Source organism: Schistocerca piceifrons, chromosome 1, assembly GCF_021461385.2.
Source record: "Schistocerca piceifrons isolate TAMUIC-IGC-003096 chromosome 1, iqSchPice1.1, whole genome shotgun sequence".
Lineage (NCBI taxonomy): Eukaryota > Metazoa > Arthropoda > Insecta > Orthoptera > Acrididae > Schistocerca > Schistocerca piceifrons.
The window spans coordinates 297,739,135-297,764,431 of NC_060138.1; the positions used below are offsets into that span (position 1 = coordinate 297,739,135).

Consider the following 25,297-nt stretch of genomic DNA (forward strand, 5'->3'; position numbering starts at 1 on the left):
GAAAATTAAGCAGAATAATAGCAACATACTTACACTGCAATTTAAACGAAAAATCACGATCAAGTTGCTACGATACCAAAACAATTATGGAAGACTACGTCATCCAATAGGAACACAAGAGTATATAAATTGCTAAACTTGCAGCGCTCCAAGTGGCATGGGACCAAACCAACGGCGTGTTACCGGAAATCCCTATATGAGTTTCACCCCCCTGAAGGAAGCACTCTGATGTTATAGAGACTGGTAAATGGCATGGGAGCTGCACCACCATAAACATTAAAACTGATACCAACTTTTATAGGTATATCTATTCAAATTGTGTATTAATTTATGTGATTCTGAATGCAAAGTTGATTGGCGCCGTTAAGTAGCACCATTAATCAATGCATATTATATAAAATTTAGGGTGTTTACACTCCGCAGTTGGCAGCGCTTGTTGTCCAGTGGAAAGGGTAAAAGCAACGTGAGGGATTGGAGTGTTTGTGGGAGGTGGACGGAAGTGTTGTTACTTACGTCAATGGTAAATAATGCTTAAGGTGTTGTGAAGTGTTGCGTTTTGTCAGTGTTTTTGTTCCGAAAAATGAGATCAAACTACGGGTGTGGCGCACCAAAGTTGAAACGTGTCGTATGTACCTTACGTTCCGATTGTGCATGCCATCATATGACACTTTCATGGCTTGTTTTGGGAGCTTTCTCTTTCACTTGAGACTCTTCCATGGAACTATGCTTGATCAAGGCGATATCATAGCTTTTGCTACATCTATATGACCATAATTTTTAGAATAAGCTGTTAATTTATGTATTTTCTTAAATTATTTCTAATATTTAGCTTTATGCTTGTGATTTATTGACATTAAACATTAGATAGTAGGCCTATCAAGATCACAGGTTTGTTCGTAAGGACGGAAACACTTTTAGTGAAGTTTCTTTGATATTGAATTACGAAGAAGAAAGCACTGTACACAAAATATTGTTTGGTGTAATCCCCTTAGTTCAGCACTCTTGAACGTACATAAATTGAACGAAGTAGTTCAGAATTCATAAAAAAATGGAAACTAAATTAATTCAAAAGCAAACGCTAGTCACTTTGTTAAAATTTACCCTGACCAGACGATCTTGAGTGGTATTTTGAAGCAGTTCGATGAATCGTGTACGATGCGTATTATCTACTTTTAACAGTGAGAATTGGTTTTTCATGCAAATTCTCGAAGTAAAGCAGAGCATTACAGCGTAACGCGTATGTCATAAAAATACGTGCATTCGTTTGTGTGTGGTGAGTCTTTATAACCACAATAAAGGATGTACGAACATCGTATGTAATCATAAGATCCACAGATTAGACGTGGAAAAAACTGATGCAAGAAATTTTTTGATCGCTTAGTTTGTTCGTTTTTTTACGACGTTTTTAAAGTTAAAAAGAAGCTGAACAACATTACGTTATCACCCGATGTTTGTTTTCTGTATACTAAACTTTCCGTTAAGTCATTGGTTTATCCTCTGCTGTTTCATGGGTAGGAGAATCTGTCGTCAGTAAATATTTTAGATACGGTACTGTACGTACAGTATGATTTGGCACACTTGTATAGATGGGCTATAAACATATAATGTTTAGAAGTACTTTGACATGTTTAGAGCAATATTTAGAACTGTTTTTAACCTTTGCAGTAATGATTACTTAACTAGCATGCTATGAGATTTCAGTAATACCTTTACTGTAGTATGTGTTGCTTTCAGTTGACATGCACATTGTCATAGATCATAAACCTTTCAACAGTTATTCGTACACTTGATTGGTAGTTATGTAGATCCCTTTTGTGTAAAAGTTTCCCTTGTTTGTTTTTAGTATTCATTGTAGATGGGTGGTGACTTGGGCAAGGAAAATATTAATTTTATGTACAGGTAATCAATTGGTGATTCTGCACTATCAGACTTCTATTTAACCTTGACTTGCTTATTATAAAAGAATATGAAATTAGAAAATGATGTGGAAACTCAGAGAAAACATTTAATATAACAAGACAAGGAAAGAAAACACCACTAAGAAGTTTCTCACTTCTGACTAAGAAAGGCTCTCTTTATTTTTTCTAAATTCAGAATGCTTCAAATATTTTGGAGTCGCCAAGTGGTATATTCCCATGAGCATCCCTTATCAGTGTGATTAATCTCCATGTATAAACTTAATTTTTAGCACTTGAGTGAGCTCCACTAAAAATTTCTGGCAAGTAGTTACGTTTTTCTAGATTTGCTCTTAAATATAAAAAAAATAATGTTGCAGGCGGAGAAGCGGGCGCACCACAATGCACTTGAGAGGAAACGCCGTGATCACATAAAAGACAGTTTTACAAGCCTGCGTGAGTCAGTTCCCGCATTGCAAGGAGAGAAAGTGGTCAGTGTTTTGTGATTTTTCTCTATTATATATGCCTTTGCTACTAATCAGTGAGCAGCTTGCATTCTAATACTGTAGCTAATTTATGTCAAAAATCTGTTACAAAACAGTCTGTCAGATTTAATTACCCAAGGCCAATATAGAAAGACTAGTTAAGTGCGCAATTGAATTCGATGGTTGTGGAAATTTGGTGAAAATTTCACTATATTGACTGTAGAAAATTGACTAAGTAGTAGATTTCTCAGTTGAATTTGATAGGTGTTGTGCATCTATAAAAGTAAATCAGATGTCTGTCTGTAATTTTCATGTCTAGGTGCCATAGATTTTCGTGTAATGAGGTGGAAAAAATGTCTTCCAGAAACCATGTTTATTTGTCTGAGTGATGTTTTTTGTGCGTTGTCTGTTTCATTAATTTTTCTAAGAAGCATTAAATGTTAAAAATAATCTTTCTTGGTATAAGCATGTCAGTTTTATGATACGCTGTTGGATTGAGGCCGAACGTATGGTTCAAGATGGACTACATGTTTAGTATAGGATAAAAGTTTACAAATTACTTCAAAACCTCATCCATTGTTTCAAGAATGTACATTACAACTATGTAGGAACAAATGGTCTAGCTTTTAGAGCAAAAGCAAAAAAAATATTGAACACGAAATGGTGTACTTCTCCAGTTTTTCTTTCCCCCACATTGACTGTTGCTATGGCCAGTGATTACACTGTTTTTGGTCACTGCATACTGTAGTGAAACTGGGGCTTTAACACTAGATTAGTCATCTTAGATCTATCCTCTAGAATGCCCAATGGAAGTCAACTGACTGCTAAGTTTTCCTCACTTTATTTTAGAAAATATGATTATATTTTGTATTTCTTGCCATTAATAATTATTTTACTATTTTTTTGGTATATAAAATAGTGTGGGCACATTCTTATTTGCACCTGATAAATTTTATTTCTATGTAATGCTGTACAAAAATAAGTGACACCATATTACAGGTACATAAAATTGCTTGCATTTTCAACATTTGTGTTTCACATGATATAATAATACATGACAAATGTCGTTGTCATAGGATTGCTGGATATTTACTAATTATACTTTTATCCTGTAACAAGTAAGTACTGTTTTACTAGACTACTGAAGTGCACTTTTTGCATATCTGCTTACTTAGTCACGACTTGTGCACAATTTTTTTTATGTATAAAACAACTGTCTTTAGTCTTGTTTTTGTTGCATGACCCAACTTGACAAGTTTTCCGTTTAGTTTGGTTAGATGTTTTTTTCTTCTGTCAGCAGTCAAAATAGGTGGAGTCTGGAATTGTTGAGGGCAAGAATTTGTTACTGCTACTGCTAATTCTACAATTTTCATTGCAAACGGCTGTAGAGAGGTGATAGAACCACTTATCAGCTCGTATAGGGTGTGAGCATGGGGTGTATGTTTCCTTCTTTTCGTGCTGTTGTTTATTTTGTAAGATTTATGGTGGATCTTATATCAGCACTACCGAGAAGTTGCATCCCTGGGCGATATAACAGGGCAATATTTTGCCAACCCCAATGCACCGCCAGATGAAAATAGAATTACCTTTATCCTCCTGGTGGTCCGGATGCTTTTGTGCCACCTCCCTGTCGATTCAACTGCGGTGAAGGTCCTTGGAATGCTTCCGCAAGTTCTCTCTATTGCGCTACTAAATAAATAGCCACACTTCTCACAAACAGGGGTATACTTTGTCCAACATTTTCATTGTTACTTTTCACAACACAACCACCAATTGCTATGGTAATACCACTAACTAGGGTACATTCAAATGTCTGTACATGCCTACTGTAAGACCTGAGAGAGAAACCAGAAAATCAACTACCACTCTTTCAGTGTCATTACGCCCTCATTGGTGTGTCATTTACTGCATAGCTCTTGGATTCAGGCACTTGTTGCACCATGGCACAAATTACTCCCGGATGACCAGTCGTTGTAATACCATTTTTACTGGTCCCTTCTCGCTGGCTCCACCACAGCTCCACATTCGCTGCATACAAGAAAAGAAAACACGCAGTTTCCCTTTCCCACTACATTTATCCTTATTCAATTCACTCACAAGCATCTCTTGTCGAATGCTTTCCAATGGTGTTTTGGGATGTTTACATATATCCCGAAAGACTACATATCCCTCCACTCAGACAAGAGATCTTGTATTCAAGTCTCTAGTTTTATTAACAATTCTATTATTATCCTACTCTTGCACCCTTAAGCTGCCCTTTACATAATCTCACAAACATTTTCACTCTGCAGCGGAGTGTGCGCTGATATGAAACTTCCTGGCAGGTTAAAACTGTGTGCCCGACAGAGACTCGAACTCGGTAGAGCACTTGCCCGCAAAAGGCAAAGGTCCCGAGTTCAAGACTCGGTCGGGCACACAGTTTTAATCTGCTAGGAAGTTCCATAACTTTTTATAGTTGTTAATGATCAGTCCTGACTACGTTCACTTAATTACTTCACTACTTTGATCCTGTTTGGCAGGATAAATTCATTTTCTTCATGCTTGTAATATTATTTCTCATATCTTGTTACTTTCTTTAACAGTATGGCTATCTTTTCTAGATCAGCCAAAGTATCTGAAGAACGTGCATAGTAATACAAACATATTGTCATTAATGTCATTCTTAAGTTCCTTTTATTTGTGATCCTCTTGATCTCATTACCAATTTTACTATCTGTATACTTGAGACATTTATTCTGATGTCCTTAGCCATCACAATATTATTCCTCTTTAAATAGGTAACACAATATTGACCTTCATTACATAGGTAGCTCATCTTTCGTTATTATACTGATTATAAACGTTCTGAATTTCCATGGTATTGACATCTTGTTCTTCGCTTTTTAGAGAACTTAACATCCTTACTATCCCACCTTCCAAGGGTACAGACTTGTATTCAATAGCCTTTGCGCGCAACTATGTTGAGGTGTAAATTGTCTCCACCACTGCACTCAGATCCTTTCACCTCTTTACTATAAACCATTGGGTAAAACCTCTTGTTATAAGTAACCAATTTTAAGAATCCATGGATTATCAGTTTAACAAAACTTATCCTCACTTCCACCAGGGACCACTTCTGTGCCTCAGTGCTGTAAAATATTTCTATTGCATTCAGTGTGGTAGTGCCCCATATTAATTCCTACTCTACTATGGTACAGGTCAATCCCTTTCTTTGTGCCCCTGCCTGCACAGTATAGGTCAGCCTTTCTTAGGTCTGCCTATCTGCCTTTTATTTATCATTCCTAATTAGAGAGTACATTCCACATTTCAGATATATTTATATCTTCCATCACTTTTCCTTCTACTTTCCGATTCTCCAATATTACTTTGAGGTTCCCTTTTGACTTCCATGTCTGTACTCTATTTCTGCTTACTACCTTCTTCATATTTCAACTCGTCTATTGACAGCACTACGTGTCTAAGCATTCTGAATTGCACTCTATTCTTTCTTTTGTTCTCTCTTTTCTTAAAACCCAAGCTCCAGCGAGGTTACCAGTTCAAAACATTACAGTTTCTGCTGCGTTCTTCTATTAATCCATTTACTGTACCTGTACCCTACATTTGTATTTGTCATCCTATTATTATAGTTATGTCAAATACTGTTTAGTACTTGGTTGCTTGCCCTCTCTCCCCTCCTAATTTATGGTGTGACTATGTACATAGTTTTTAAGTTTATTTATTGCACAGTTTGATTATATTTCTTTAGTTTGTCGGTATTATAGAAATCTTTCTCGTGACCAGTATGTGGGTCAGTTAAATAGTATGCCTTAGTGTGGACAATCCATGATCATGAAATGGTCATCCACATTTCAGGAAGAATTCTGTTCCTTTTTAAGATTAGAACTATGATGTACTTCTTTTACCAACACAAGATCGTTTATTTCAAATGTTGGGTTTATTGATGCTGTATTATAATTTCGTAGTCTTTCATCTGCTGATATATGCAATTGATTTTCTACTATTTTGTCTAAGTTAGCACTTTCTTCCTGCTATACCTGTAGTAATTTGAAGAATTTTAATAGTGGTTCCCCTATAAATTTTCTCCGTGATATTTCTATGGGAGACAATCCCATAGACAAATGGGGTAGTTCATTCAAAACCATTTTAAATTCTGTCACTAATTTTGCCCAAGTTGTATGTCTTGGTGAACAGTAAGTTGTGCATAAACATCCTATCTCCTTCATAACCCTTTCACACGGATTCAATTTTGGTTTATATTTTGATATCGTGACATGCCTTACATTCTCCCAAGCTGGAAACTCTTTAAACGATTGACTCACAAACTGTGAACCATTATCCATTAATAATCTCTTAGGTTTTCCTACTTCTAAAAAATATTTCTGCATACAGTTTATAACTGTCTCTCTGCGTTAGCTTGTTTAATTGGATATAATGTAACATATTTAGACCAACACTGTAATAGCATGTAAATATATCTGGCGCCTCCTTGACGTATTGGTAATGGTCCATATAATCCAAAGCTATTAAACCATGTAAAGCTCTAGGTATTATAGGATACATTGTGCAGTGTGTTCCTTTATAATGTTCCTTCACCTTTTGACAGACTTGACAGGTTCATAATAATCTTACAACTTTCTTACTTAGATGTTTAAAATGGTAAAACTTCATCATATGTTTTATACACTTCCTTACTCCAAAATGCCCATAACCTTTATGTATAAACCAAATAAAATCATTTTGTGCACAATCAGGAACACACAATTTACAATATGATGTATTTGTATTCTCTCTCCAAAACAATACTTGGTTGATCACTGTCCAAAATTTGTCTTCTGTAGGTGGTAACTCACTTTTCTAGTACTTTAACATTTTAGGATTTAACTCTTCTTCATCTTTCATTCCTTGCCTGATTTTATTAGCTAATACACGTACTTCGTCTTTCGTATAGCCCACCTCATGAGCCTCCAATGGAATAAATGGCTTTCCGTTAAGAATATCAATGCTTGGTGATTTGTATAAATAACAATTTCTGATCCCCAAATCAGTGTTTCAAATTTCTTTAAGCTCCATACTGCAGCAGGTAATTCTTTCTCCATTGCTGTACAATTCAGTTCATGTTTGTCTAGGCTGCGACTAGTGAAAACAGTGATTTTATGTTCTCCCTCTTCTGAGTCCCATTTCCCTTGAAATACTTCTGCTGCTATGCATAACTCTGATGCATCTGTTGTGATGCCAAATGGTTCATGAAGACTCGGATGGTTTAAAATAGGGACCTTGACTAGGGTATCCTTTACTGCTTGGAATGCATTTTCTGCATTTTCATCGCATACCCAATTCGCCTTTTCCTGTAATAGCAATAGTAGATGTGCTTTATTCATGACTTGTCCTTTTATATACCATCTATTAAATCCCAGGCCGGCTGCGGTGGTCTAGCGGTTCAGGCGCTCAGTCTGGAACCGCGGGACTGCTACGGTCGCAGGTTCGAATCCTGCCTCGGGCATGGATGTGTGTGATGTCCTTAGGTTAGTTAGGTTTAAGTAGTTCTAAGTTCTAGGGGACTGACGACCACAGATGTTAAGTCCCATAGTGCTCAGAGCCATTTTATTAAATCCCACTAATCCTAAAAATGAATGTAACTGTTTCACATTCTGTGGATGTGGACAGTCTTTAATCACCCTACTGTATTCTGGATCTGGTTGAATTCATCTTATTCCTAAGAGATGTCTCAAGAATTTTAGTTCCTCTCGCCCAAAATATGGTTTAACGAGCTTAATACTTATTCCCTTGGTGGTATAAAATTTCTTTTTGTGTTCTTTGGAAGTAAATCACAATGTTTGACCCAGGTTTCTGAACCAGTAAGTACATCATCTACATAAATCAATAGCTCTTGTAACAACTTTCTCCCTAATGCTTAATCTAATGCTCTTACAAACACTGATAATGATATGTTTAAACCAAATGGCTTTAAACTGGTATGACTTTGTCATGTAGAAATCCGGTATAAGATCCAGATTCTTTAGCTAATTTTACCTGCCAGTGCCCAACTGTAGGATCCATGGAACTAACATAATTTGCTTTTGCTAAATGAGCAAGTAGTTCATCTGTGCATATGAGACGTTCTCTCTCTGGTTCAATGTGACGATTCAAGGTTCTTGCGTCTAGTACATTCTTTGATTATACCTTCTAGTATTGATCTTAACCCCTCGTTTTGAATTGCTATCTTTCTTGTGATCGGCATGCACTATTTATTACCAATTGACAATATTAACATTAAATCCTATACTCAAAGAACTGTTCCTAATTTTTAAATGCTCATGGCTCACCCTCCTGTGGAACTGTGAACTATGTGCTGGTTGTAGAACAGCCTAAGCTGGTGCCGAAGCTCAAGCCTACATCTGCTCTCGTGCTGTGTGCTATCGCTGGCTGGACAATGCAGCACCCTGTACTCACATAACTGCTTGCTGCTCTGCGTTGGTACCTCTCGCCGGATCGACGTCTCAGTATGCGTTATCAAGTCGAAACAGTTTTGTTAAGTTTTGAACTAATTCTGTGCGCTCTTTGCTTGTAATATGGGTGCACTTTCTGCTGCCACTGTCTTATTTCTTTCTGTTTCAGATTTGTGACAGTAAATTATATTTTCCATTCATTATGTGTTTACTGTTCTTTCTTAGACAATTCATTCAAAAGAAGCTCTTAATGAATTTTGATTTCCTGTTACATGTTTTATAAGGCACTGTTTTTGATTGCTAGTTGCCAGGGGCTACTCCTCTGTGTTGTGTTCTTTGGAGTCTTAATTCTGACTCAAATCAATTTTCTGCACTTACTTGCTGTTGCATTCTCCATTCGTGTTTACTGGGGTCGCCACATGTGGTGTACTTTTCCTTTTATTTTGTAAGATTTGTGGTGAGTCGTATACCAGCACTTGTGAGAAGTGGCGTCCCTGGTGGATATAACAGGGCAATATTTCGCTGATCCCAATACACCCCCAGATGAAAGTAGTATTATCTGGATCCTTCTGCGCCACCTCCCTGTCGGTTCAACTGCGATGAAGATCCCTGGAATGCTTCTGCAAGTTCTCTCTTTTGCACTACTAAATAAAAGGCCACACTTCTCACGAACAAGGGTATCTTTTGATTATTATTTTTCACAACACAACCACCAATTGCTACGGTAATGCCACTCTCTTGAGTACATTCAAATGTCTGTACTGTAGGATCTGAGAGAAAACCAGAAAAATAACTACCACTCTTGAGTTATTCACTACACTGTTGGTGCGTCATTTACTCCATGGCTCTCGGATTCAGGCACTTGTTGCACCATGGTACAATTGACTACCGGATGACCAGTGGTTGTAATACCATTTTTACTCCTCCCCTTCTCGCCAGCTCCACCACTGCTCCACATTTACTGCATACAAGAAAGGAAAACATACAGTTTCCCTTTCCCACTACATTTATCCTTATTCAATTTAGTCCCGAGCATCCCTTGTCGAATACTTTCCAATGGTGTATTGGGATGTTTACAAATATCCCGAAACACTGGTGATCAAAATCGGATCCAAAATGTTATAGAAGACATGTACTGGCCAGCAGCTCATCATGGCCCTTATGATATTTGCAGGACATTTCATCTTTCACATCTATGCCAAATTTGAAGTTACTGTAAAAAGCAACTGTTTCTAGAGTGTTCGTTGATGCAACCTCATTGATTGTTATGCCAGAGTGTATAAACTAAGAATAAGCTTATTTTTCTTACTCTTTCCTTTGTAAGACATTAGAGTGATGTCATCAGCTTTATAAACAACGCTTGAATGAAGTACGTCTTGGCCTTCCCTCACAGATGGTGGCATTTCCCTTCTACTCCTGTTCAAAGTGGCAACAATGCTTGTCACTCTTTTTCGACACTTTTGCCAGCTAGAGTGAAGTGAAGAAGCTGTTCATTGTAACATATCTCCCCTTTTGTAAGTAAGATTCATTGAGACATAGCATTATTTTCCCAGGCTATAATGGGCAGATCTCTTTTGGTCTTTGCCCAAGTAAGGAAAACGATTTAGAACATATCTAACTTTAGCATCTGTGAGCAACCAATACTTTATGCTGTACTTATCAGGTTTGCAGTCATGTATTGAATGAATGGGCATCAGCATTTCATCAAATACAACTGCTCATACACAGTTCAGAATTTAATTGGTTTCACGGTTAGGAATTTAATTGGTTTGTAACATACAGTACAGTTGTCTATAAACATGTACCAGATTTCAGATGCCAAGTCTGCTTCTTTACAGTGTTGATGCGTAGCTTTGATATCAAAATGAATAAATCACATGATTGCTAAAAGTCTTTTTCTTTCCATTCTTTAAGTAAAAAATGCAGGACCCCACTCAAGACTCCACAAATTTCTCCTACAAAGACTGCAAGTGCCAAATGCCCCTCGAGCATACAGTATGGCTATAAATGCTTCCAGCTCTTCCAAATTCAAGTTCCACAAATTATCATGGAGTACAATGTGTGTTCCTGTTTCAGTGCGCTTTTTTACCAGGCACAACATATTTTATCTAATGAGTGGACAGAGTGCACTATTTTGGGATACTTCCCTAACAGTGCACTCTGCATACGCTTTAGGTACAGCTGTCTCTTGAATCACATTTTGCTGACTCTTTCTTCCTGTAGAGTTTGTAGGAGAAATGTCTGTTCCATTAGAACTCGGCTCTCATTCCTATATTTTATTTTTTATTATTTATTTATTTATTTATTTTGTGACATCTGCAAAAAATTTGGAAGTCATGATGTAAAATCAATGTAAATATTATAAAAATAAATTGTATATATTTAGGTAAGACAAAAAAATAAACAAATAATATTTTACTAACTTCTTTTCTCCATCTGCGACAGTTCTCAATACTTGCATTTCACAAAGCAGTGCCAGACATATTTACACAAGTTAAAGCAGCATCATCATTGGATGAAACTCTTGGTTAGTTATCATCATTGTTAATTTCTGATGAATCGCTAGTTGAATGCACAGGTGGTGTTCATTGTGTAGTGCTCCACTTTCATTGTACTCACTCTCAGCCTCATCTGCTTCAGACTGAGGTGGAGGTGTTTGAAGAGCTTCTATAATTTCAACTTCAGAAAGGCCACAACCGTGATAGCAGTCCAGTACAGCTGCCAGTCGAACTGCTACTGACATAAACAGATATGTCCACAGCTCGTGGTATAGTGGCTAGCGTGGCTACCTCTTGATCACGGGGTCCTGGGTTCAATTCCCAGCCAGGTTGGGGATTTTCTCCGCCCAGGCCCTGGGTGTGTGTTTTGTCCTCGTCACTTCATCATCGTTTGGGAAAACGGCGAGACTGGACGGTGAAAAGATTGGGAATTTGTATGGGCTCTGGTAACCATGTAGTCGAGTGCCCCACAAACAAGATATCATCATCAAAAAAATGTATATAACTCATTATTTGCAACAATGTATGAAACTGATCATTGTTTGCTAACAAAAGCATTAATTAAACCAGGTAAACTTTACAGCTGTGAGAAGCGGTCAGTTGAGCGCCCTTGGGAACCAGCGGTAGGTATGTAATTATCCAAAAAGTTTGTAGTTACAGAGCAAAACTATTAAGGAAACTTAAAACATAGTCTAAAACTATGAAGTCAGAAAAATCACAGGAACAAAGTATTTTAAACACTAAAGACATTCGTATTTTAAAATAAAATAAAAAGTCAATTGACCCCTGCCGGGTGTTCTAGTGTTAAATCACTGTAGAATCCATTTGCTAGAAACTACCGTATGTACTCGAATCTAAGCCGCACCTGAAATTTGAGACTCGAAAATTCAAGGGGAGAAAAAAGTTTTAGGCCGCACCTCCAAATCGAAACAAAGTTGGTCCGTTGTAATATGAGACACAATTTAGTTCGAGTGAATGACGATACCACTACAGTAGTTTGGTTTGAGTCATAAGCTTAGCAGTTAAGCTTTACCAGGTACCCATTGCTATAAGTCAGGCGCTCCGTCTGTATTTATATAGATACCCTTCCTTTTTCACGTGCTTCGTCTGGTTTGAATCGATTGCTTATTGTTCTTTGATCTGATAAGTGCCGTTTTCTTTGTTAAAGGTGTTTACATCACTTTAAGCTGAAAATGCATTACTGTACTGTGTCATGCATTGTTTGACGCATTCTGATAGTGCGTGTTTACGGCCTGTCACCGCTCGCGGCATGGCTTGCTTTTGTCCACGCTACCGCCACTTACAATTAAAAGGAAAAAAATAGAGAGAAGAATCGTCTTATTAGCGAAACAATGGCAAGAGACTGCTATTTGTTGTTAGTTACACTGCTGCTTTCTTTGATATTGATCAGCAAGAACCAAATAATAGACTGCGTACGATAGAACATGTTCTGAACGAGAGTTAGGCGAAAATTTTTCTCCGTTTGAAAATCTTTGGACGCCTCTTTAGTACATTACATTCTGCACAGAAATTAGTCATCTTAGATTTAAAAATCTAGTCAATTGGCGTGCTTCATTTCTGACTGTATCACTATTAGGCATAAGAATAATACGAATATAAACATGACATGATATGTACATTCTTCCGCGTTTGCTGTTGTCTCACTCTAGTTTCGTACTTTATTAGGCAGACAGGATTTAAATGAGATAGCAGCAAACACGAAAGTATACGTGGCAAAATGTTTATATTTGTATTATTCTTATGGTGAAGAGAATACTAAATGTGATTCACAATTCATAAAAGTTCCTATTAGCAACAATCTCGTCTCATAGGTAGGAAAAAAATTCAGAACGTAGAGTTGGCCATATTGACAAACATCCCAAACAGTCTTGCCAGTTGGATTTTCGTAGTACATTGAAGTGCTGCTACGTTCGAAGATGAACAATACGGAATTTGTATTTACTTCGTTGGATAATGTATAAAAATGCTGTGGTCGAAACTCGGGGCAGAGAAAAAAAGCTCGTCTTCCACCTTTTCTTAAATTTATTTACTGACTCAGAGGTTTTGGCGCCACTATTTATCTGTGTGCCTGCAAAGAATGCCAGTGTAGCGCTACATATATTCGACGGCAGAAGTTAGTTGTGGCAGCACCTACCGACATTTTTCAGAACTTCCGCTTACTTTGCACTCGATTCTAAGCCGCAGGCGGTTTTTTTGGATTACAAAAAGCGGAAAAAAAGTGCGGCTTAGATTCGAGTAAATACGGTATGTAATTACACTTGGTTTACCATATGATTTTTGTTGATATTCTGGAGAGAATAAAAAATTCTAGAGGCCTGCTAAATGTACAGTATGAAATATGACAAATACTTGTCTGACTAATGAGCTAAAAGCTCTTTCCTTATTACGTAAACTACTAATTTTGGATAAGAAGTATAGTGCCATAATTAACTGTACGCCAACATAGCAGTAAATCCAGTACGGCCAGTGGAGTCAATGCAGAGCTTTCACAAGCTGTCAATTCATTACTCAGCTTGGATGTATCACCTAACAGTAAAATTATACTATTATATTTCATACTAGCAGAGCAGTATTGTTGCTTACTTTTTTTTTTTGGCAAGGTATACTTTGTCCTTTTTGTCTTCTTATTGAAAAGCATTTGTTTAGAGACAAAGTTTACAGTTAAATATGCTCTGAAGCATTACCAGACATCTTTACTTAGAAATGTGTTGGCGCTCTAAAACTGGTACTGGGACTCAAATCTTGGACAAGTGTTCCACAGACTTAGCTAGCCAATCTGTTAGAGTAATTGCTAGCAAGTATCTGTTTGGAATGATAAGATTTATGATACACACATTACCAAGTTAAAAACTGTTACACAAAATCTTGTACAATCCAGTACATGGAATAAAGACATTGTGTGTCCATAGCAACACAAACAATATTTACACTAATAGAATCTAATTTCTCACACTCCCACCAGACTTATGTCTGCAAAGAGTTAAAACATACAAAAAACTAAATTTTAAGCTGGAGATGATGGCAAGGCTTTCCCAGATGTCTACCAGCATTTTGTCTGAAAGTGTGTGCTCCAAAGTTACTTGGAATGACACTATTTTTTTTTCTCTCTCTCTCTTATAAAGCGGTGTCTGGGGCCTTTATGTAGCCACTAATCTTAGACAAGTCAGTTGCTGCGTTGTTGTCCCACAATAGTTTGACAGGATTTTTCTTGGAATTTGGAGATATCTCGCCGCCTAAACGTTGAAGCCATAGAGTAGAGCCTCATGTCATGCTGAGTTCAGGGATATACATTCTGCCACAGTTGTGGATTAGGGTACTGTTAGCTGTTTCTTATTCTGTCAGGATATCATTTCTCCTTGTAATATAAACAGATGTCCAGTTGTTGACTACCTGTCTTCAGAATCTCCGTTCCTGTCTGCATCGCACTAACCTACCATATGGCAGTCGTCTGCTTTAGAAAACAATAGCTTCAGATGCTTGGTGTCTTTGAGGTATCTCAAAATACTTTCGACAGCTTGCCAGTGTGGTATGCCCAGTTCTTTAGAAAGCAGTGGGATATTGCCACGTGGTGTAGATATCTGTTAACACCCTTTCGTATTAAACGTGTTGAGAAATTTGCTCCACATAGTGTGCCTGGAGTAATATTTTGGCACTATCTGATTAGAATGATAAGATTTATTATGCACACATTAATAGTTGAAAACCTGTTACATGAAATCTTATACAGCTTAGTACACAGAATAAAGACATTGTGCATCCATAGCAACGTGGAAGGTATATACCCAAGTGAGGCATAAGATTCAAAATTCTCACACGAACACAACTCGTGACCCACGTCACTGCTTTGTTTTGGCAGTAGCTCATCTCCAAACTTCACTGAACTTCTGTGAAGTTTCAAAGGTGGAGATAAAGCAGTGAGGCAGATCGCGAATTGTGCTTGGCTGGCTCTGTTGCTAGCGTCCTGGTCCAGCATACAGTTTTAATCTTCCAGCCTGTTTCAAATTGGTACACTTTCCGCAGTTGAGTGAAAATTTATTCTGAGTCATAACTCTCATTTTGAAGCTATTTTAATCACAGTGCTAAGAATATCTGTCCTGATACATTGTCCCCACTATTCATTCTGCATATTTCCACCCAAAAAAAAAGTTAATTTGTTTCGCTGGTGGTTTTCTGAATACTACTTTGTTTATGCGCCGTAAAGATGATCTGTTGCGTTGGAGACAGCTGCAACGAATGGACTGTTACATATTATAGCCTTCTTCAGCAAAGAAAACACATTCACACAAGCACACTCACCTCGTGCACATGTGATGACCACCACCAGCAACTCCGATTGGAATACGACTGTCACATGAATAGCAGTCTGGAGTGAGGTGAGGAAGGGGGGTGGGGGGAGGGATAGCATGGTAGCTGCCAGTGCTCACCCCTCACTCCCACTTTGCATGGGTGTGTGTGGAGTAGCTATCTGTACTTTTCCTAATGTTGTTGATATTATAATCTGGAGTTTCCATGTTTGTTTTTGCTTGAACTTTCTTTTGACAAATATCAAGTGATATATGAATGTTGAACAATGTTTTCCATTTAATTTATTTTTTTCAGTTGCATCCATAAATGTGTTTATCTATACTCCTGATGATGTAACTTGGTTCAGTTAGGCACTGAAACAATGTACTCTCTTCCTTATTTACAAATTGTACTTTCCAAACAGGCTCTTGCTTTCATAAATTGCTTCATAGTCTTTTCTGCTGTTGGCTTTTACCATATCCGCACTGGAAGAGAATTTTCCAAAACGAAAAGACTCTTTTGCCTTCCTCTCAGCTAATTGATTATTTTGTCTGTCAGCTATATCTACATCTATACTCTGCAAACCACCTCAAGTTGCGTGGCAGAGAATTCATCCCAATGTACCAGTTGCTAGGGTTTCTTCCCGTTTCATTCACTTATGGAATGTGGGTAAGAATGATTGTTTCAATGCCTTTGTGTATGCAGTGATTAGAATAATCATATTCTGCCAGGAATTTGTATGAGCCAGCTGATTCCAACAGTATTATAGTCATAGGACACTACAATTTCTCATTTTGTGAAGTGAAAAATTTTACATTTCTGGACATTTAAAGCACGTTGCCAATCTTTGCACCACTTTGAAATCTTGTCAAGAGCTGATTGAATATTTATGCAGCTTCTTTCAGGCAGTACTTCATTGCAGATAAGTGCATCATCTGCAAAAAGTCTAAGGTTACTAATAACATTGTCTGTTAGGTCGTAAATATATAACATGAACAATAAGGACCCAACACACTTCCCTGGGGCACACCTGAAGTTATTTCTACATCTGACAAGGATTGTCCATCCAGATAACATAGTGCATCCTCCCTACCAAAAAGTCCTCATTCCAGTCACAAATTTCACTTTATAAGTCATATGACTGTACTTCTTACAATAAGTGTAGGTGTGGTACTGACGGGAGACCTTCCGGCCTCAGAAAGTCATTTTGGGATGAGACTTCCCAGATTAGTAGTATATGTCAAGGGTGTCGACTCGTAGATCTCTTAAAGGACACTATCCAGAAAAGGGCTCTTTAGATTTAGACGTAACTCATTCAGTAGTGTGTTCTATGCCATGTGGCCAACCTGGTTTCAGTCCTACCTACCTGTTGGTACTGTTTCACAATGTTTTTTAATCATTTTAAAAATTATAACAACTGTTAGTTAATGGACTGAAGTATATCAATTAAATCACAAATAATATTATGTGTTTATGAAATGGTTGTCACAGCTACTTAAAATGTGAGTTACACTCATCAGTATTTTCTTTTTAAAAAGTTGAATAATTTTTAATGGAGGTAAATTAATTACCACTTTTAAAAAGAACGTATTGATGAGTGTAATTCACATTTTAAGTAGCCTGTGACAGCCATTTCACAAAGAAACTAAATTATTTGTGATTGAATTGATAATACTACAGGTCATTAACTGTATTTAAAAGTTGTTACAATTTTTAAAACAATTAAAAAAAACAAAAATTGAGCCTGCAAGTAGGATCAAATCCAGATCAGCCATATGATTACTCTGTTTGAGACTCCTCATTATGTTTGAGCTCAAAATATGTTCTGAGATTCTAAAACAAATTAATGTCAAGGATATTGAATGGTAGTTTTGTGGATCACTTCTACCACTCTTCTTGAAGACGTGTGTGACCTGTGTCTTTTTCCAAGAACTGCGCAACTTTTTGTTGGAGGGATCTACAATAGATTACAATTTGGGGGGCTAATTAAGCCACAAATTCAGGATAGAATCTGACAGGTATTCCATCGGGCCCTGGAACTTCGTTCAATTTTAATGATTTCAGCTGTTTCTCAACACCACTGATTGTAATACATATTTGATTCATCTTTTCATCGGTATGAGGATTAAACTGGGACAATTCTCCTGGGTTTTCCTTTGTAAAGGAACATTTGAAAATGGAGGTAAGTATTACAGCATTTTCTTTGTTACCCTCAATTTCTGTTCCTGTCTCATTTGCTAGGGACTGGACACTAACTTTGTTGGTAGTAAAAGCCTTTACATATGACCAGAATTTCCTTGGGTTCTGTGAAAGATCACTGGACAGTATTCTGCTACGGTAGTCATTGAAGGCATCGCGCATTGCTCTCTTGACAGCCAAACACATTTCATTCAGCATCTCTCTATCTATAGTCCTGCATTTTGGTTTACACCTATTGTGCAATAATCTGTTTCTTTAGAAGTTTCTTTAGAGTGACTATATACCATGGAGGTTCCCTCCAATTGTGAACTGTTCTACAGGGTACATATCTATCCAGTGCATGGTGAACTATTCTTTTAAACTAGAGGCAGAGTTACTCTATGTGCTCCTGCCCTGAGCCAAAAGTTTCAAGCCCCTTGCTAGGATATGACACTATTGATGTTCTATCTAGCTTACTGAACATATATATTTTTCTGCTTGATTTAGTTGTCCTTTGTACTTTTACAATCGTGTCATGGTCACTGATACCAGTTTTGATTTGGACATCCTCAAAGAGGTCAGGTTTATTTGTTACAATTAGATCCAGTATATTTCCTTCATGTGTGGGGTTCCTAACTATCTGTTCTAGATGGTTTTCAGAGAAGGCATTTACTAATGTTTCACAGGATGTCTTCTCACCAACCACTAACAAAACTGTAATTTTCCCAATTAAGTGTTGGATGATTAAAGTCTCCACCGAAGATTACAGTATGATAGGGGAAATCATGTACAAGTGAACTGAGGTTTTCTCTAAAGTTTTCGGTTACACCAGGAGATGAGTCTGGATGGCTATAGAAGTATCCAATAATCATTTTTTTATTTTTTTATTTATTTATTTGTTTTTTAAATTTTTTTTCTATTCCCAACCCTGAAACTGAGTCTTGCCCAAACAATCTCACATGCATCTTCAGTTTATACCACAGTGGATTTGAGTTTCTTGTCTACTGTGACAAATACACCATCTCCATTTCCCATATGCCTGTCCATTTGATATACACTTAAATTTTCCCCAAAAGTGTCGCTGCTATCAATTTCGGGTTTCAACCAGCTTTCTGTACCTAGTATTACGTGAGCTTCACCGCTTTTCATGAGCTCTTCAAGCTCTGGCACTCTAGTTCAGTTTACTGTTAGGATTTTAATACTTTCACCTGTGGGAGACATTTCTTACTATCTTACACTGGTACTTCAGGGTTTCCTACAGCTATTGTTATCTGGATTGGGTGGCAAGTCACCTAATCTGAAAAACCCTTGTGTGCGCCCGACGCAGTCAGCTACCTGAGAAGCAGCCTCTCTTTAGTGCACACCTGACCCATTTAGGGGCACTCCACTGTTTTCAACCCTATGGCACAAGTCCAGGAAGTCTTAGCCTAGCTTGTCACAGAACGTTTTGAAGTCTCTAGTTCAGTTCTTCCACTGTACTAAAAACCAAAGGTCCACCATCTGTTCTGGCAACAATGCTGCAAATCGTGAGTTTCGTTGAAACTCCATGCACAAGGCTGGTCTTCTCAAATTTCTCTGCCAGTTACCAGAATGACCCAAGAATAACATCAGAGCTCAGACAACAGGCATCATTTGTTCCAACCTGTGCCACAATTGGCAGTTGGTTGCACCCTGTTCCCTCAGTGGCTGCTGGAACAGCCTCTGCAGCATGTTGAATGAGGCCTCCAGGAATACATACGGAGTTCACATGGTGTCCTTTTCTGTCCCTTGCTGCATATCCCTAGAGGGCTAGAGGATACAATTGTTCGCTCTACATTTGAACTGCTAACGATTAATAGACTCCTTCCCTTTTGCATTTGCCATTTCCTGACAATGTACAAAGTTTCCCCAAAACAGGTGAAATGAGTCCCACTGGCTCAGTTTGAGTGAAAGACAGCACCTCAGACTTGTTGATTTGGGGGATCATTACAGCTCCAGAGTCCTCCCTGGTCCCTGTCCCCCCTGTACAGAATGCCTTGGTCTACCATTGACATGTCAGTCACAGTCAAGTGGACAAGTAATGGCAGATTTGTACTTTCTGCAGAGAAGACAAGATCCATGGGGGAGAATAATACTTGAGTTGCCACTGGTACAGGTAGCACAGGTACACACAGCTCTCTGGAGTTCTTCCAACACTTGTGATTTTCAGCAGCTGCCAATCATTTGACAGTAGTCAGGATGATTTCCAGGTACTTACGAATATTAGCCAACTCATTGCATGCTCGAGAACAGCATACACAGTGGTGCTACGTTTTGACTGGTGCAATATATTGCAAGACAATGAACAAATAACTTTAAGCTCACTGGTTATCTTGTAATTTGTTAAGCTAAGAAGTTGCTAATTCCCTGTACAAGAATTGAAGCAAATACACAAAATGAGATTTCTATTAAGGCAACACGAAGACATGTGGTAAAAACTATTACTTTCCTAAAATGATTTGATGTTAATTATAATTATTAGGAAACTGGAAAACAGAGTTAATTTATGATAAATGCTTGTAATATATAGGGCTACTCCTCTGCAAAGGAAAACTAGATGTAACATACAATGTTAGTCAAAAATCTGCTACATTAACTAAATCACAAACACCTGTTGGCTAGAAATTGCTCATATATTATAGATTATATTCTCAAAAGTACATGTTTATTTGCATTAATGTACACTGAAGCAGGGGTGATCTATTTTTTGGCGAAACTGTGAGCCACAAATGCTGATTTGCTACAAAATAAATTATGTACCGGTAACTTACGAAAGTTTAGCCTTTGCAGCATATGAAAATTTTCAAGATAACCTATTTCTCACATAATTGTAAAATTAAATTAGAGAAAGGTTGTTTAGGGAGGATGCGCCTACTGTTCTCAAAATTTTAAAAAGAGCGCTATTGAGTTTATGCCTACAATTAACGATAACAGTACAGCTTTATCATGGCACTCACAAATATTCAAAATTTCACGATGTGTGACAGAACAAAAGGGAATTGATACAATCAGTGAAAGATTACGCAGAAACGACGCATTGTGCGAATCTAGAACTTTACATTGGCGCACAATCTTGTACATGTGGTCTCACAGTGGGAAATTTCTAAATAGGCTTTTATATATAAATAAATGTGCATATTGCTTGGAACTTTCACTTAGTTGATTGTGTGCACACTTCTACACTGGTGTGCGGAAGAACAATACTGCAGTGTGAGTTTATCTCGATCAAAATCGCTGAAATGTTCCGCTTTCAGCTACGCAGTCATATGGGGAGTTGTGGGTCAGGAAGTGTGTCACACAAATTAATCTATAAATTTCACTCTCACTTTTTTGTACTTTTTTTCCACTTGCTTTTGGTAGCAGTGGGAGATGTTTTTGGTTTTGACGTAAGTTTCTCATAGAAATTTATAATCCTGTAATGCATTATTTTTGTTTGAAGGAAACCAAAATAACATGGAATATGTATTTTGCTTCCCAGGCAAGTCGTGCGCTTATCTTAAAGAAAGCTGCAGACTATATTCAGTTCATGAGAAGAAAAAATTCCGCCCATCAACAAGATATTGATGATCTGAAGAGACAGAATACACTCTTGGAGTCTCAGAGTAAGTTGTACACTGTGGTCTGTTACCTTTTGCGCATTTTTGTTGTTAGACTATTTATGGGCAAGTGAACAAATTGTTTGTTGTTAGAAGGTAGATTGCATTAATTTTTATTTTTGTTTATTTGTGAGACTATATTGGAGCAGAAGCAGGTGAGTCTATCTCAACATACCATCTTGGCTGATCTGATCCCTTCCTCAATTAATCCCTCTAGATTGCAAAGTCATTGTCTTGATCACATGCTACTTCATTGAAATTGATTACTGCTTTGAGCTTTGCAACCTTCAGATGACAGTGCAAAGCTGAAACCAATAATCAATATTAATAAAACAGCATGTGACCAAAACACTGTTCCTATAATCTATTACATAGGTCACAGATCTCCTCCACAAGTCCAAATGTCCTCATTTTGTGGATCCTCTTTTCTTTCCCAAGGAAGTAAAATGAAAGTTCAGAAAGTTATCATTATTGTCTTTTACTTGTAACTGTTCCTATTGAGAACAAGAGGTATTTCATCTCCTAGTGCCAAGTACATCTCTCCTTGTTTTTTGTTGTTATTTATAGTTATCAGATTACTGCATCCACTTACATTTTCTGCGTCCAGACTGGAGTTTTCATTTAGAACTATTTAAACGGGAAATTTTTGTCCTGTTGAAAGGCTTATCGTTGATTACCTCTTAGTAGCAAAAGTTTCATTCTGTTGTTACTCCATTAGAGAGTAATTTTAATGACTTGTAATTAGCAAATAAAATTAGATTGTTAATCCCTTTTCCCCTGGGTTACACAAATGTTCAAAATGCCTTTACTGCAAAAGACACCTAATTCTATATCAGCAAGCCACCTTATAGTATGTGGATAACATATTGAGTTCCATCTCCTAGGATGTCCTGAATCCAGCCATAAATTTGGTCCACCACAGGTAAGCTTGCACTTTGTTCACTGTATGGTATTCCTGAACGGTATCAAATGCCTTCCAAAAGGAACACAGCATCAGCCTGTGCACTAGCCTACAGCATTTTAGATGTCGTAGACGAAGAGAGCGAGCTGAGTTTTAAAAGAGCTCTGCTTTGTGAAATACATGTCTGTTTACGTATGAAAGCTATTCAAAAATCAGCCTCTGATTGGCTCTTAAAAAAATACAATTTTTTATTTACAATATGTACCTGCATATTGACATTACTGCTCCATATAGTCACTACCGAAGTTCAAACATTTGTCGTACGTTGACACCAGCTTCTTTATCACTTCATCAAAGAATGGTGGTGCTTCAGACAATAGTTGATGGCAACCTTCAGCTTGTTGTTGGTTGTGAAGTACTGAGTACCCAGCCAGCCCTACATGTTGAGGAAGAGTTGAAAGTCACTTGCTGCCATTTTAGGTTTATGATGGCATTGGAAAAATCTCCCAGACAGAAAGTCTTGAAGTTTTTTTTTTTTTCTTCCTTTGTTTCAGTCACAATATGTGGTTGTGCTGCTTTGTGAAGAAGAATGATCCCTTCAGTAATCAACCTGTGCTGATTGTTTTGAATTGACTTTCTATTACTTGTTGTCCTAAGTGACTAATATTTCATCATCTTGAACATATTTACATTGTGTGATGACTGTTTGTCACATCTTCACTGCAGCTTCTTTTAATATTTGGTACTCTTCTGATTGCATATCATTAATTCTGTAACGGTTTCTTGGTTCACCTCATTTGATGTAGAATACGGTGAGAAATACTTTTTGTTATGTTATTTAAAAGAAGCCTTCGTAATGCAGTTGTTGATTTTTGTTCATGGATCAGCCAGCCAATGAAAATATTTAATAGAGCACTCGACTATAGTTTGTGTATTGCCAGTGTTGTGCTATCGGTCAAATTAAAATTAAATGATTTCAGCATTAATACGCTTTGTTTACTTTCAACTAGTAAAACATCTGTCATCTTCATTTCATTAATAGCTCACTATTTCCTTAGCTGCTCTAGTTACTTTTTTGGGACTATATCTTGGTGAACTGTTTCAGAACTAGAGATACCCCTGCTCACAAGTTAGATCCTTATTCCATTATAAAAGATGCTATTATTTTGATGAAAGGCATGAAGTTAATCATATGACTTACCATGTAGGCGATGAAGTTCTTGGTGATACTGCACAAATTATATATCACTACGCTTCGGAGATTTATAAGACTCCCACGTAAAATGTCATGTCAGAGTATTCTCATGCATTATTTTCATGAAACCTGTTATCAGTTTCAGTAGCCACATCTACCACTTTCATCAACCACATGTGTGTGACCAGCCTAGAATTTTCTGCACCACTCTCTTGCATTATCATCACTTGTAACCCAATACCCATACACAGGCCACAGGCCGTGATGAACCTTGGTAGAATTGGCTTATTGCGCATGCTGGAAGTGAATGACAGAATGCACTTTGCGCAATGTGACCTTCAAAGTCTCTCTTTCCAACTACACAAATGTCATGAAGCTGTAATCATTTGCTTATTTTTAATACCCATTGGAAGCATTTTTATGATTCAACCTTGTAGAAGAGTTGTCATTCCACAAGAAGTCATATTTAAGCAGAATTCATTCTCCATATTTCTCCAAGAGATTTATTCCATAAGTATAAAAGATAAATTTTTGCAAATTTCTTGCTCCATATTGTACTGAATGTCATCAGTGTAAAGTGTGAAATGTATCTGTAAAAGACAAATGCATATTCAGATTTATCCAGAATAATCATGCCTATCATATAATGAGTCTACAATTTGTGAATGACTACATTCTCTTCAAATGTTTGATTAAATAGCCTACAACATACATTGTGTGCAAAAATATGTTGATTAGAGACTTACTAAATGACAGATTGATTTTGGAAGGACATATTGCTGCTAATTGTTGATTCTTTCATAAGTGCCAAAGTCTTTTTTTAACAGCAAGGGATTCCAGGCAAGCTTGCTTGCAAACAACTAGTCAGTGGTGGTTACTACCATTTAGGGAACATGTCATTTATCATGAAAGAGAAAACTTTTCTATGCATTAGTCTCTCCTTGTGATACAAATGCATATATTATTGCAAAACACCTGAAAAGTGTGCAGTGATTGAGAAATAAAGTGATTATGACTTGAAAGTTGGGTGAAGTGTTTCGCCACATGAGGGGATGATCATAAAGTTTCTGTCATTACATACAAAAACAGAGATGCAACCATGAAACTCAGTGATGTTTATTCTTCTGTGCATATTCATTCTGCACTGCGATATGTTTTTCTCACTGATGGATACCTTGGTTGTAGTAATCTACATTTTGGTTGTTTAGGAAACATTAGACCTTGAAAACCATTTGTCACTCTGGAAATGTCTCCCACACAATGCATGATGGTTTGCCTTTTATGAGCATAATCTAGTAGCATCGTACCATGACAGTCTGGAAAAACAATCAGCATCCCCTTGCCCTAAAGTAGTTGAGTGTCTTCTTCAGTGGGGATGTTTCCATGTTTCTACTGCTCATTTATCTCAGTGTCATAGTGATACAGCCAGCACTTCTCCGTGGTGATGAGGTGCTGAAGGAAATCGTCTGGTTTGGCTTGACACTGCTGCAACAGTTCTTATGTTGCCTCATTTCTGCAAACTTTTTCAATAATGTCAGCAGTTATGGAACCCATGGGATGGAAATTCAGTGAAACCTCTATATAACGTTTTTCAAGGGACTACAAACTCTGAACGCTGTATAGAGGAAAACACTATAAAGAGGAAGGCTTCCAAATAATAATTATAGGGCATTACTGAAGATTGGGATACCACTAATCAGCTTTGACAAATGGTGCCATAGGTGACATTTTAAATTTTCACAACACTGTAATATGATATTCATTGCAAATGATCTATGTA

General features: G+C 37.4%; 1 protein-coding gene across 2 annotated transcripts in view; it reads left to right on the forward strand.

The window, feature by feature from the left end:
- The first annotated feature begins 222 nt into the window (after positions 1 to 222).
- Positions 223 to 25,297, forward strand: part of LOC124795753 (protein max) — a 28,252-nt gene continuing 3,177 nt past the window's right edge. Inside the window, exons 1-4 of one of the 2 annotated variants that reach the window (XM_047259847.1) lie at positions 223 to 301; positions 406 to 520; positions 2,276 to 2,386; positions 21,304 to 21,427. In XM_047259847.1, coding sequence (XP_047115803.1) covers positions 518 to 520; positions 2,276 to 2,386; positions 21,304 to 21,427 — 238 coding nt within the window. In that variant the 5' untranslated portion in view covers positions 223 to 301; positions 406 to 517. Of the gene's footprint in view, positions 302 to 405; positions 626 to 2,275; positions 2,387 to 21,303; positions 21,428 to 25,297 lie in introns of those variants that run through there. The other variant, XM_047259839.1, reaches the window with a different exon arrangement.